Source organism: Wasmannia auropunctata, unplaced genomic scaffold, assembly GCF_000956235.1.
Source record: "Wasmannia auropunctata unplaced genomic scaffold, wasmannia.A_1.0 LD336088.1, whole genome shotgun sequence".
In the NCBI taxonomy this organism is placed as follows: domain Eukaryota; kingdom Metazoa; phylum Arthropoda; class Insecta; order Hymenoptera; family Formicidae; genus Wasmannia; species Wasmannia auropunctata.
The window spans coordinates 1756469-1769546 of NW_012026802.1; the positions used below are offsets into that span (position 1 = coordinate 1756469).

The window sequence follows — 13078 nt, forward strand, 5'->3', positions numbered from 1 at the left end:
CGTGTAATGTTCGCGAGGCGAAAACAAAACGACGCGGCGTGGTGCCGCTCTCGGTATCTCGGTATCTCGCATTTCCAGACACTCGTACGCTTACGGCTCGCGATGCGTGCATATTTTTGCGCACCTCGGGGTCCCAGCGTCTCGAATCGCCGTCACGTAAAAGGCACAAGACGTATATACGTTATACGTATACGTATACGTTATGTATACCCATAAATATTTCAACGGCTTTCGTCCGGTCGGTATCCCAAGAATGCCGGCGTCCTCTCCTCCACCCCGCCTCCCACGACCACGGCCGTGGGGTGTGTATGCAGACAAAAATTATAACGACTAACTGTCACGACGAGCAAAATTTATACGCCGTTCGACGTGGCGGCTAAGTCATCTCCTCTCTCGGCGATTTCTATTTTCGGCCGACAGTAAATCTCGTTCCCGTGCCGCTCATTTTACCCTCGGGGGGAGGGGGGGAGGGAGGAGGACAACACCCCGATCTCTCCTTGCTCGTCTTGCACCTTATGCGTTATTATCCTCCGTCAGCGTTGTCCGTTGACGATTAACGGTCGTTACCTCGAAGCGGTTATCTCGCGAGCCGCTCTGCGCTCGGGAATGCACCGCCGCGACACTCGAGCATCCGCTAACGACGACGATTTCCTTCCCAGGAATTTATAACGCGACGCGACACGCGGCCACGGTGAGCAGATAAAGATACTCGCTCGCCCGTATCTGCGGACAGGCATCGAGATTGCAGCCTATAAATCACCTGGCAGTGATACATGCCTCATGTAATGTAATACCTAGTATAATATCTAGTTTCTTCAAACCCATACAAAAGCGCTACCGAGAGCAGTCACGCGTCTGCGAGACAATGTCGCAACTCTTCGCGATCGACATATGTATATGCAGTATATCGCTTTTAACACCGCACGCTTCGTTTCCCCCGTTTACCCGCAGCTTGCACGAGAACGGCGAGGACGAGGACGACCTGACGATTGATTCGGTGGAGGATCATCAGCTGCGAACCACCTCGGCGCGGCCCAGCACGACCAGCACGACCAGCACGACCACGTCCCGGCCCAGCAAACCGTCCACCACGGCCGCCAGCGGCGCCTTCCAGCATCCGGCCGGCTATCCGCAGCACTATCAACCGCAGCCGCCGTTCCCGCAGGTGCACACGAGCCAGTCCAAGTCGCTGTACGACGACAAGAACGGCGGCTACCATCATCAGTACATCTTCCACAACGGCGGCGAGCGCGCCAGCAATCAGGCCACGTCCTACCAATTGTTCAGCAATCAGGGCGGCGTGAGCTCGACGACCGTGCCGCCGGCGCCACCGCCGCCGCCGCCGCCGCAGATCCACCAGATCCGGTACAGCTCGACGGTGGGTCCGCCACCGCAGATCATTCACAGCGAGCCGTCTACCGTGACGCCGTTGTTCCACGCGACGTCCTCCACGATACAGACGCTGCTCAACAGCAACGTGAACAACCCGGCGGCCTTGATCAACCCCATCTTTCACAATCACGGGATCGCGAGCACGACCGAGTTTACCGTCCACAGCAACAATCCGCGCGAGACCACCGACTACCGCGACGACGGCGATCAGGAGCAAGATATAAGGACATTGGAGGCCATACAGTCGGCGAACAAGGGCAAGGTAGGCAAAAAGTATTTTAATCATATCTAAAATTTTCTAATTTTCGCTAAAAAGTACTCGATAGCCATGCAGTCTCCGGTTTAAATTCAAGTCTACTTTGTTATTCAAATTTCTCTTACGTTTCTTTATTTCTTAGATTTCTAAGCTGACGATATCTCCGGTGCCGAGCAAGCAAGAATCGTCTCGAATAATACAGACGAAAACAAGTCAAACGTCGCAGCAGCAACAGCAGAGGATATCCGGCAACTTCCTGCCGACGCCAGCCACCATCGAGACAACCGTCAGATCGTTCTATCCGACGCCGAGGCCTTCGTCGAAGCCCCCGTCGCAGTCGGTCACTCACCAGGTTACCCAGCACATTCACGTGCCGGACGTGACGCGGCTCAAGCCTCATCAGATCACTATAAATCTACCGCCACCGGATATCCAGAGAATCGTGCAGAATCCGTCGCCTCTACTGCCCTCGCAGTCCCGGGTGATCGTCACGGCGAAGGCGAGCGTGAGCGATGAGTCCGGCAGACCCCTAAACACCACGCAACTGGTGACGTTGCCGTTGCCGACTATACCGGCCAGCTACGACGACTACAAGGAGGGCGACGAGTCGTTCGATCCCTTTTACCGCGACGTCCCGAAAATTCGCAAGAATCGCCAGAACGCGATGGAAAAAATACGAATTATGCGCGGAAAACGATCGGTCGAGCAACCATTTCATTTCGTTTACGGAGTAGATAGTCGTCAGGATAGGGATTTCAAGGTGATCCAGAAGAACGAACCGTGTCAGAATGAAGATGATGCGACGCATAAAGAAAGCGCGCGTGCCCAGATCAGCATCGAAGATTTCCGAGCTATCAAAGAGAGTCTGATAAAATTTAGGGACATCTTATTTAGCGATGAAGTGAATTCCTCTGGCAAAGATTTTTCTGATGACGGAGAAAATAAAAATAATACCGAACGCGTCGAGATAAGTAGCGAAACTTTCGATACGCCTGTAAAGCAGACGAAAGATAATGCGATAAGAAAAGTAGATTATCTAGAAGACTTGAAAACAGAAGCCTCAAAACACTTGAGTCTAAATAAGAATAAAGATGAAGAAGAGGAGGATGAGAAAACGAGTCACGGATATTCGTCTCCAAATGTCAAAATTAATGCCGAAAAATCGCTTGATAAGAGAATGCACGTTAAGAAAACACCGGAATTGGAAATTGAATTTTACACCGAATCTACGACTGCTCGTCCTCGGAAGAGCGAATCCCGGGGAGACGTTATAGACGTAATAATACTCGATTCCGACAATGACTCCAAAGTGAAAGCCACGTCCGCGAAGACTGACGCGCCTATCGAGATTATCATCGAGGAGGAAACGAAATCCGGCACGCACGACGCACCGAAGACTGACGAGAAAGTTGCGCACAAAGGACAAGTCGCGGGCTACCTGATACAGGATGAATCGGGGAAGCGGTCGAACTCCGTCGCCGGCGAGAGAGAACAAGTGACAGCTCCGCGCGAGACGATCAAACGGAAGGGTGGTAAGGATAGCGGAGAACGAAAGCCTGGCACGAGAAGGAAGGTTTCTCGACCGAGGTCGTCGAGAAAACGCATATCCTCGAGGATAAGGCAGCAAAGGACGGGAAACGTCGAAGTGACGGAGGCAATTCGACAAAAAGAAGAAATGGAAAGAACGACTACTACTACTACTACCACTACGACTAGTACTACGACTGTTGCTACCACTACTGTTGATACTACTACTATTACTTCTACTTCTACTGTTGCTCCCACTACTACCGTGACCCCATCCGTCGCAGCTTTCGAGACGAAAGTTGCGGAGCAAATTGACAGTAATATTTTCGGGGAGTCTGAGTCGCAAACTTTTAAAGAAGTTGACACGAGGGCAATCGGGCAACGCGGCGCGACGTACTCGAAGAGCTTGCAGGACGGCAAGAGCCACGATGCCAGCAGGAGTAAGGACACGGAGCGATCGTTCGATCGTCAAATTGTGGAGGATCATACGAAGAGTTCGGGGCTGAGCGCTGATAAAGTAGAGGAAGGGGAACAGGAAACGGAATCGACGGATTATACGCAGAGCACCGGCGCGGAAGATACGACCTTAACCGAGAGTCCGCCTAGTGTAAAAGAAACGAGATCGACAGACGTTACGCACGTCTCTGAAGAAAAGAAATCTTCCAACAACGAAGAATTCTCTTCCCAGGAATACGAAATTCCGGACGACGATGAAGCTAACGCGAATACGAATGAAGAAGAAACCGAAGAGAGTTTGGAAGACGATTCTAGCAAGACTTCTTCCGACGAAGTTACGACTTCCCTTGAAGGCAACTCGAGGCAAGAGGAGCCCAATGGCGAAAACGCAAGCGAGAGATCGAGCACTGATATTTCGGACGAGGAGCAGAGTTCAACCGCGAATTACAGCGACGAAATAAATTCCGAGGAATTAAACGATTATCAGGATATAACGGAATCGTCCGCGGAGAGCACGCGCAGCATCCAAGAGGATTACAGGGAGTATCCGGAAAGTACCGAGATTCCCACGACGGATTACACGAATTCCGAAGAATACAACGATTCTCAGGAGGAGGTCACGGGATCGACCGAGGAGGTCGACAGCAGTACCGAGGGTATTCTGAAATTCACGAACGAACTACCGGTATCGGACGGCAAAGCGGACGCGGAGACAACGGAAGAGACGTCGGCGTTATCTGACGAAAGCGACACGCACGATTACATCGATGACAATTACGAACCGGAGAATTACAAGGAGACAGAAATTACGACGAAATCGAACGAATCCGAGGAGGACAAGGATGAAGAGAAGAACGACGAGAAGAAGAAAGATACGTCGGTGAAAGATTCTCATGCAAAGAATATAGAGCGGATCGATGATAGCGCCGAAGTGGAAACGCAGACGGAGTACGTGGATGTCACGGAGGATATGAAGGGTCTCCAGGAAATCGCAAGTTTAACCACGACTTCGTCGACCACAACGGCAGCGTTAACCACGACGACGTCGACTACTACGGCGTCGACCACGACAGCGCCGATCACGACAGCGGCGTTGAGTACAACGGCGTCGACTACGGCGGCGTTGATTACGGCGGCGTCGTCCACGTCGGCGTCGACCACAACGGAGTCAATCACAACAACGGCACCGAGCACAACGACCACGATCACCACACCTCGACCGAAGATCACCCGTCGACCGACGATTACCACTCCTCGCCCCACGCCGCCGAAAATCTTTAAGCCTACCGGTAACAAAAGGATTTATGCTTACATGCCGCCTACGACGACTCCGAATCCGGTCGTGATCAAGCCGAGACTGGGCCTGTACAATCCAAAGCCGGCGAAACCGCCTAGATCTTATAACGAATTGGCGGCGAAACCGATGATCAGAAAACTCGTTCTATCACGAAAACCACCTACCACCACTGCAGCTACTACTACTGTTATTACTATTACCGATAATTTAAATACGGAAAATCCGGAAATTACGACGGAACCTATGACGGTGACAACGGCGACGGCGGCAACGACGACAGCAACAACAGCAGCAACGACGATGGCAGCAACGACGATCACGGTAGCAACAACGACGACGGCAGCAACGACGACGGCAGCAACGACGACGGCAGCAACGACGACGGCAGCAACGATGACGGCAGCAACGACGACGATGACAGCACCGACGACCACGACGACAGCATCGACGACCACGACGACGGCACCGACGACGACGACGACGGCACCGACGACAATGATGACGACAACGGTGGCAGCGACGACGGTGACAGCGGACTCCGGTAGGAGCGAAGAGAACGGCCTCGAGAGCAAACTGGAGGCGAATGAACATATATCCGATTCTTCCGCGAAGAACGATCAAACATACAAGGAGGATCAACTTCCGAGTCCGTCTGAGCAGAATAATACTCCAGTCAATTCTTCGAGGGATCCGGAAACTACTATCACGAAAATCGAGGCTTTCACTCCTTACCCTCTGTCTAGATCGTCCACCCTCGCGGTCCACCCTTCTGGCGAGCGGACGACGAAGAAGGTGGAAGGCGACGTTGAGTCGCAGGAAACGACGGAGGACATTGATATTCCCGTGACGACCGTCCCGCCGAGGACATCGCCGTCCGAAAGGCCCGAGTACGTTGAGATCACGCCGAGTACTGAGAAGTACCTCGAAAAAGCGAAGACCACCACAACAGCTTCCACTTTCAAAGCCTATCAGCAGGCGACCTCCTCTCCGGTCTCTTCGGTTCCTCCGATTCCCGAACGCGCGACGTCGGTCTCAATCTTGACGACCGTCTTGCCCAGGGCGGAGGACGCCGATGTCGATTCCGATGCGTCGATGGAGATCGCGTCGATGGAGGTCCTCAGATCAAGCGGCCGGAAACCCGCGAAGCCGCGGAAGCACCCGAGCTTTAATTGCCTGGAGAGGGAGATGTATCGCTTCTACGGCGACATCAGGGACTGTCGGTTGTTCCACTATTGCTCGCCCGGTTTCACCTCGCGGCAGGTGCTGGACTTCCGGTTCGTGTGCGAGGAGGGCACGGCGTTCGACGAGGTGACGCAGAGCTGCCGTCACGACGTGCGCAACCGGAAGTGCCGGAACCGCTCCTGATGAGAGCGTTTTCCCGCCGCCCCACCGCCGACGGAGAAAGAGGGGACGCTCCGCCGTTTCTCGTCTCCTCCGAATCCCGTGTTTCGCCTCGATTCCGTTGATTTTGGTAATTCGTGAATCCTCTAGGACTCCTTAGCGTATTTATATTTTCTTCCTTTCTTCTTATTATTTTTTTTTTAACACGCAATACGTAAGAATACCCCGAAGAAGAGGGCTCTCCCTCCTTCTCCTAAGCCCATTGCCATAGCGCGCCTCGCGCTGGATTCACACTTATTAAAGTTAATGCGTTCCGCTCGACTCGCGATCGTCGATCGGATCAGAGAAGGAAGCGAGGAGGCACGTCGTCGGGCGCGGGTCTCGTGCACCTGAGGAAAAAAAATAAAGAAGTCGCACTTATCGTTAGCGTTAAGTAAGAGAGCGAAGAAGTCGGTTCCTACGTTGTCCTCGAGATGTGTTTTGGCGCGAGAGACATTAAGCGGAAGATAGTCGCGCGATTGTGTGTGTGTGTGAAGCGATTTCATATCGCAATCATCCCGTCACGCGAATAATTCGGATGCGCGAATTTTTGAACGTTGCCGAATATTGCCGAAGAAACTACGCCCTACGGTTCACCCGTGCTCTTGGCATCTTGCTCGTGCGCAGCGCGTATAAATGAATTTTATAGCCGCCTTGTTGGCCGAATAAATAATATAGACTTTTATCGAGATAAAGTCGAATATATATTTTTGATAAAATACTTGCAAGATTGTGCATTGCACCACACAAATCAGTGTGTGCGGTAAAATATTTTCCTAACTTATCTAAAAATATTTTCAATCTTCCTAGAATTTCGCATAAAACTTTTGATATAAAGCATTTTTCGAAACTATGCCTTTTATACATTGTTAAATAATGTTAATTGTCGTGTATATATTGCAGGGGTATGTCGAACTGAATGCCGCGGGCACAAAATGATCGATATCGTTTAATGCACTCGTCGAATTAATTCGTCACGGCGTCAAAAGTGCAATCAGATGAAACATCATTGCTCAAACGTCTAGGTACGAAGGTAGCTTGATAAAACGATTAGATAGATTATCTCGAAGTAACGGACGTGCAAGACGTGTAATTGATTTAACGGGCGCGTTACAGTGACACAGTCTGACATGTGAGAAAGCCGAGGGGATGCGAGATCCCGCGGTTTAAACACACACACAGTTTGTATAATTCGTTTCAATATATTCAATTACACGCATTCTGCTGTCAGGCGCGACCGCGGCACGCCCGTAACGTAATGCAAGTCGAACACGATTGGCGTTACCTTTCGTAAAAAAAAATGCTCTTAATTTCCTACTACTAATCAGCGCGCTTTAATCGCGAGCGGAAACGAGTGCGCCTTTTAAGTCAGCCGTAGACGAAGTGTAGATGTACGTATATTTTTGCGAACACTTATATTCCGGAACATCTCTCTAGCGATTTAGTTTAGATAGAATCTATAGAAAATTCGTACGTGCCGCCAGATGAGCACGTAACTCGCGTTAACAATTACCGCGTATGTATATACGTTGCGCGTATACGTTTTCAACGACGTACATACACACGCATGTCCAAATTTGTATCTATTATATATTTTTTAAGCAACTGTACCATGTCAATAATAATTGTATATTCTGTACGCACACACGTGACATTTACTCTGGCTTTGAAAAATACCTTGCGCTATCACTTTACGAGTAGATTTAATTAATTCAAGTGTGATTTAAGATTAACGTAAATTATATTATATACTCTTTTCACAAATTGTTTTCATCGAGTATTAGTTTTACTAAAAATACAATTTTATTTAAAAACAAATTTCTATAAATAATTAAAAAAAAACAATTTTAATTAACCAAAGTAGAAGCTCTAAGGATTTTTCTTTTCCAATATTCATTTTTTTTTCTTGAGAAGAGAAACATCAACCTATCTTTGTGACACGCTATCTTCAGTTGCTAAGTGCGTTTTGAAACGGTATTATTTGACGTTGAGAAGAATTGAAGTTGAGAAGTAAGCGTTAATTTACCTGCAGTCGTTAAATGCTTTGTTAAAGCTCCCAATTGTACTGGCTTTGAAATATCTCGGAAACAAGCATTCACCGTTAAGAAAACCTTTAATAAAATCGTTAACACATTTTAGTTCGCTATTGGATAAAGTTTACTCCAGTAAACTGTCAATTACAGAATTCAATGTTGCAAAACTATGACAGTGTATAATCTCGAACTTTGATTGCAAAAACAACCGTCTGCAAAGGGTATTTACTGGGAGATGGATATTTATTTTTATATTTTTATTTATTAAAAGTCTTCTACAGTTCTATATTAAATATGTATTCTTAAGGCGACTTGTAAGTAATAGTATATACATTATTTATAGCATCAGCGCACACATATGGCAATTGAATTTTTATTTCATCAATCAACACAACGCATTTTTAGATCATTATACGGATTACTATTTGCATCACACAATTCTGTCGTGTCGAAAATATATCAAAGTTTATTGCAATTCTTGATCGTTATTTTTTTCGGAATATTGCGTCGTTATTTTTTCCATTCTTCAATGCTGTCGGAATTTAAAAAAGCCTAGCCTGCTGGTAAGATGGAGTGGTTCTCGCTATCGCTTCGTGTTCGCTAAAAAAAAAGCATTTAAAATTAAATTAAATATACGTATATTTTCTATTTAATCAAGTGACGTCGAGAGAAAGATAAAAATTTCAGAGCATATGTGACAATAAATTAACTTATTATTTAATTTAAAATAAAGATACTTTAGATTTTTCATAAATTATTTTTAATTTTAATGTTTTTTAGGAATATTTAAAAAACATGTATACATACAAATTTAAAAATATTAAATAAATATTAAATACAAGCAAAAGAAAAAGTACATCTTATGTAAAGGACGTTTTTAAATATCACTCACCAGCCGGTGACATTTTCCGCAGCGTCGCAGGCGTCGATAAGCTCGTTGAAGGCATTTCCAATGCCGCAATTTTGCAGCCTTGGACGACCGTTCACGCAGATGTAAAAATGATGGCAATCGGCGGGGCTGCGATAAAACTTAATCCCGGAGTCCAAGAAGAAACCGCTCTTCACCTCCGGGCAGCGGAAGCCGAGGAAAGTCTCGGCGTCGCAGTCCGGCACTTGATCCGGCCAGTCGCACCGATAGCTCTGCGGATTGAAGGCCAGACCCTCCGGACAGTCGAATACGTAACCCCTGCCGTCCACGCAGTTCATGAACTGGCCGCAGTTCCGTTGATCGCCGATCTTGAAGTAGCCGTACTGATGAGGACAATCGTTGCTCGGGTTTGCCGGCTCTGAAAGAAATTTAACGACAACGTTTCGTCATTCAATCGCGCTTTGATTCACCAGCTTGATTCGCCAGAAATTTTTTTTCGATGGATCTCCAACAATTTTAGATAGACAAAACGCGAGATGGCTCGAATTATATAATTTCTCTCATTAAAATCTTAGATGATAGAAGATTTTCTATAATAAAAATTTAATAACAATTAAGGGACTCACGCAAATTCGGCCTGCCTGTGCAGTCTATGTCGATCGGATATCCGCAGGGATAGTTGAAGCGCGCCTCAGGGTTAAAAAACAGACCTTCGGGACACAGCTTCTCCTCGGGGATTCCATCGATGCACTCGATGTAAGCATCGCACTGATTCTGCACCGGATAGCGACTGTTTCTCTCCGGACACGACGCGGACGAGCCACGTTTCGGCGAGAATTGTTGCTGATTCGAAAATCCGCGATTCAGCTGATTGTCGAACGGCTGATTCGAAAATCCGCGATTCAGCTGATTGTTGAACTGCTGATTCGAAAATGCGCGATTTTGCCGATTGTCGAACAGCTGATTTGAAAATCTGCTGTTTTGACTGAGCGCTGAAATGGGAATAAATCGTTTTAAGGAAATTTTCACTTCAAATACAGCGTGCACTTTATAATATCATGTAGACAATCGCGTTTGTTAGACATCCATACCTTTAAATTGAAGTTAAATTAAAGTACAAATAAAAATAAACTATAACAAAATAATTTAGCTTGCTAAATACTTTTAATAAAAATAACTGCGACTAAGATGTTCTCATCGAACGATCGTACGCAAGCAAGAGGCCTAGTGTTACGCACACAGAAGAAACTTTTCTCTCTTCCAAAATTCCAGCTACCAAATTCACGGAATAAAGATGATTCCAATTTAATTTAATATTGCGTGTAAAACTTGTCAAACGAGTTCGTCCAGACAGTATTAACAGGTGGTTAATGCAGCGTATAAGATTACCGCACGACGGCGAAAGTTCGGCTCGACCTCTACGAAGATGTTGCATATATTAATGTTACCTGCGCACATCGCTTGCGCAACGCGTTTGTAACCGATTTACAAACTACATCGAATTGAACCCGATCGATCCGAGGATCGCATTTTCAAGAGAAGAAGTAAAAAATTAACGAGGATTTTTTTCAAAAAATAGAAGTAATGGCGCTACAAATGAGACTAAATTGTACAAGAAATTTTCTTCGATGCTGCGTTCCTTAACGATAAAATCTATTTGGGTGAGGCCCGAAAAAGCCGGTTTGCTATCAGATTTCAGGGCGTTATAAAAGCCGAGAAACGATGACGATGGCTCGAATCTCTGCGCACGAAAACTGCGGCGGCTGTTCCCAGAGATAATTTCCCTCGAGACATTTCCGCGGGGCAGGAATTGCGCAAGGTAATGAGTGCAAACAACGAGAGAGAAAGTTTCGCTGATTACAAACTCGATTATCTGTCGTTAGGCCGACGAGGACGAGCGTTTTAATCCCGCCTATCGAAGTCCTTCTGTCCGAAGGTCGAAAGTGAGTTTCTCTGGTTAAGAGACACTGGAACGCGCATCATACATTAAATCCAGGTATCCCCGCAAGAAAAACAAGATAAAACAAAAACGTTTGTTTCCTTTTTTTTAAATTATAACGTAAAACTCGATTACAATCTTATTAATGTAGCGGCCGTTGTAAGTCTAACTACAACAGCGGAGGATTAATATTCACGCGTGTCTAAGTTTTAAGCTTAAAAATTCATTTTCCCAGCAGCGGGCGAGCGCATCGCATACAAATTACCGATGCGCTCGTGACTGTGCATACGTATAGTAATATGTGACAGTAAACTGTGCTATTCAGGCCGCGTGGCATTTATAAAATTAGATGTACACAAATGTCCTAAGCGTCCTGGAATTTAGCCAACCTTGTTAAGCTATCCGCGAATTACGTATCGTAATTACTTGCGTAATGTTACATAATGTTACATAATACACCTTGGAAATGTGTACTCCGTTCGTATTGGCGATAATTTCTGAGATGCCAAATCGATTCGTATCAGAAATTCAATCGGAAATTCAAATCAGTTTAATAAATAATGAATGATAAGTCAAATCGATCATTAAAAAATTAAATGTTTCAACGTTTAATTATTAAAAATCATCTTTAATTATAAAATCAATACGAAAAAAAAGAGAAGAAGAAACAGAAGGATTTATCCAACATTCGTGTCGCACACAGAAGATTGTATCGAGAGAGGACTCTTTTATTGTGCACACAGAGAATCTGAGACACTTGCGCCGTTCGAGAAATCACATCACTGTTTCTAGGCATGGCCCTGAAAACGATTACAATCCTTGTCTGTCCGTTTGCACTTTGCGGTCGGCGAACGGACGACGGTATTTCACTTTCTTGAGTGCGCAAAAGAACACCGCCGGGGTTAAACTCTTACTCACACATAGTCGCAGCGAGGACGCCGCAGGCGATTAGCAGACGGACGATCGGTCTCGAGGCCATCTCGGGCTCGTCGTCGCTGGAAGTCCACGTTCTTTCTGGCCCGATCCCGAGAGGAAGACTACGACGCGCCGCCGTCGCCCGGCGTGCTTTTATCATCTTCGCGCGCGGATGAGAGCGGGAGAAGATGTAGCCGCGCGTCTTCCCTCGCCGGCTGGAAATCGTTCCGTCGCGCGTTCTTCTTCTCAAAAGTAAAAGGATGGATCGCGACGTCCGTCGTGTCGCCGAAAAGCCGACACGTCGCGGTCGCTCCGCTCCGTGGATCGAACAATTTATTCATCCCGCGTCATCCGCGTCTCAACTTAACGTGCAGCACTTGGAATTAGAAAACGATCGATCGCAGCCCGTAAATGCGTAGATCCGCAGTTTAAAATTAATTGCGTCATACCTGATTTGATTCAAATTGAATTAAATTCTGATAATTAATAATAAATTAATATATAAATTGGAATTTATTTTTCAGGAGAATATAATTGATGTATAGATATGCAAGAATTGTTTTATGCGATTTCCTAAATACTATCATTTCTCCGTTTTTAGCAATAAGTTTAACAACCGAGATTGTATCCGTTTAACAATATCTTGGAATTGGAGACGCGCTAGCTTGGGTTTGAATGTCAGAATAAAGGATAAATGTCATCCGCACTAGCCTTGTCCGTCTCCTCGAAACGAGGATGGCAATTGCCGAGAAGTCGAGTCTCTCTCTTATATCCAATAAAGAGCGACGCGATAACACGCGTTGCATTTAAACACTCGTTTATGCGCATTATACTACGCTTTTGTGCATAATTCATACGCAGTAATAATTGCGCAGATAGGTGCGTAAATATAATTTACATGAAGAATTAACGTGTTTAGCGTGTCATTACAATTCAATGAGGCCACAAACATGAATATATAATTCGTACCTAATATGGCACTTTTGTCCGAGGTATTTTTTTATGCAAAGAAAAT

The 13078-nt window shown here is 46.3% G+C and overlaps 2 protein-coding genes across 2 annotated transcripts in view; one reads left to right on the plus strand and one right to left on the minus strand.

Annotated features, from left to right (window-relative positions):
• LOC105448366 (flocculation protein FLO11-like) overlaps window positions 1–8146 on the plus strand; it is a 36793-nt gene extending 28647 nt beyond the window's left edge. Inside the window, 4 exon segments of the mRNA XM_011686888.1 lie at window positions 952–1654; window positions 1791–5909; window positions 5912–5942; window positions 5944–8146. Coding sequence (XP_011685190.1) covers window positions 952–1654; window positions 1791–5909; window positions 5912–5942; window positions 5944–6293 — 5203 coding nt within the window. The 3' untranslated portion in view covers window positions 6294–8146.
• A 437-nt stretch (window positions 8147–8583) lies between these two features.
• Window positions 8584–12191, minus strand: LOC105448235 (probable chitinase 3). The gene is made up of 4 exons (XM_011686698.1): window positions 12067–12191; window positions 9836–10201; window positions 9234–9627; window positions 8584–8941 (listed from the first exon to the last, which is right to left on the minus strand). Exons 1-4 carry the CDS (start codon window positions 12125–12127, stop codon window positions 8884–8886), a joined length of 879 nt encoding a protein of 292 aa, XP_011685000.1. The 5' UTR covers window positions 12128–12191; the 3' UTR covers window positions 8584–8883.
• Between the last annotated feature and the right edge of the window lie 887 nt (window positions 12192–13078).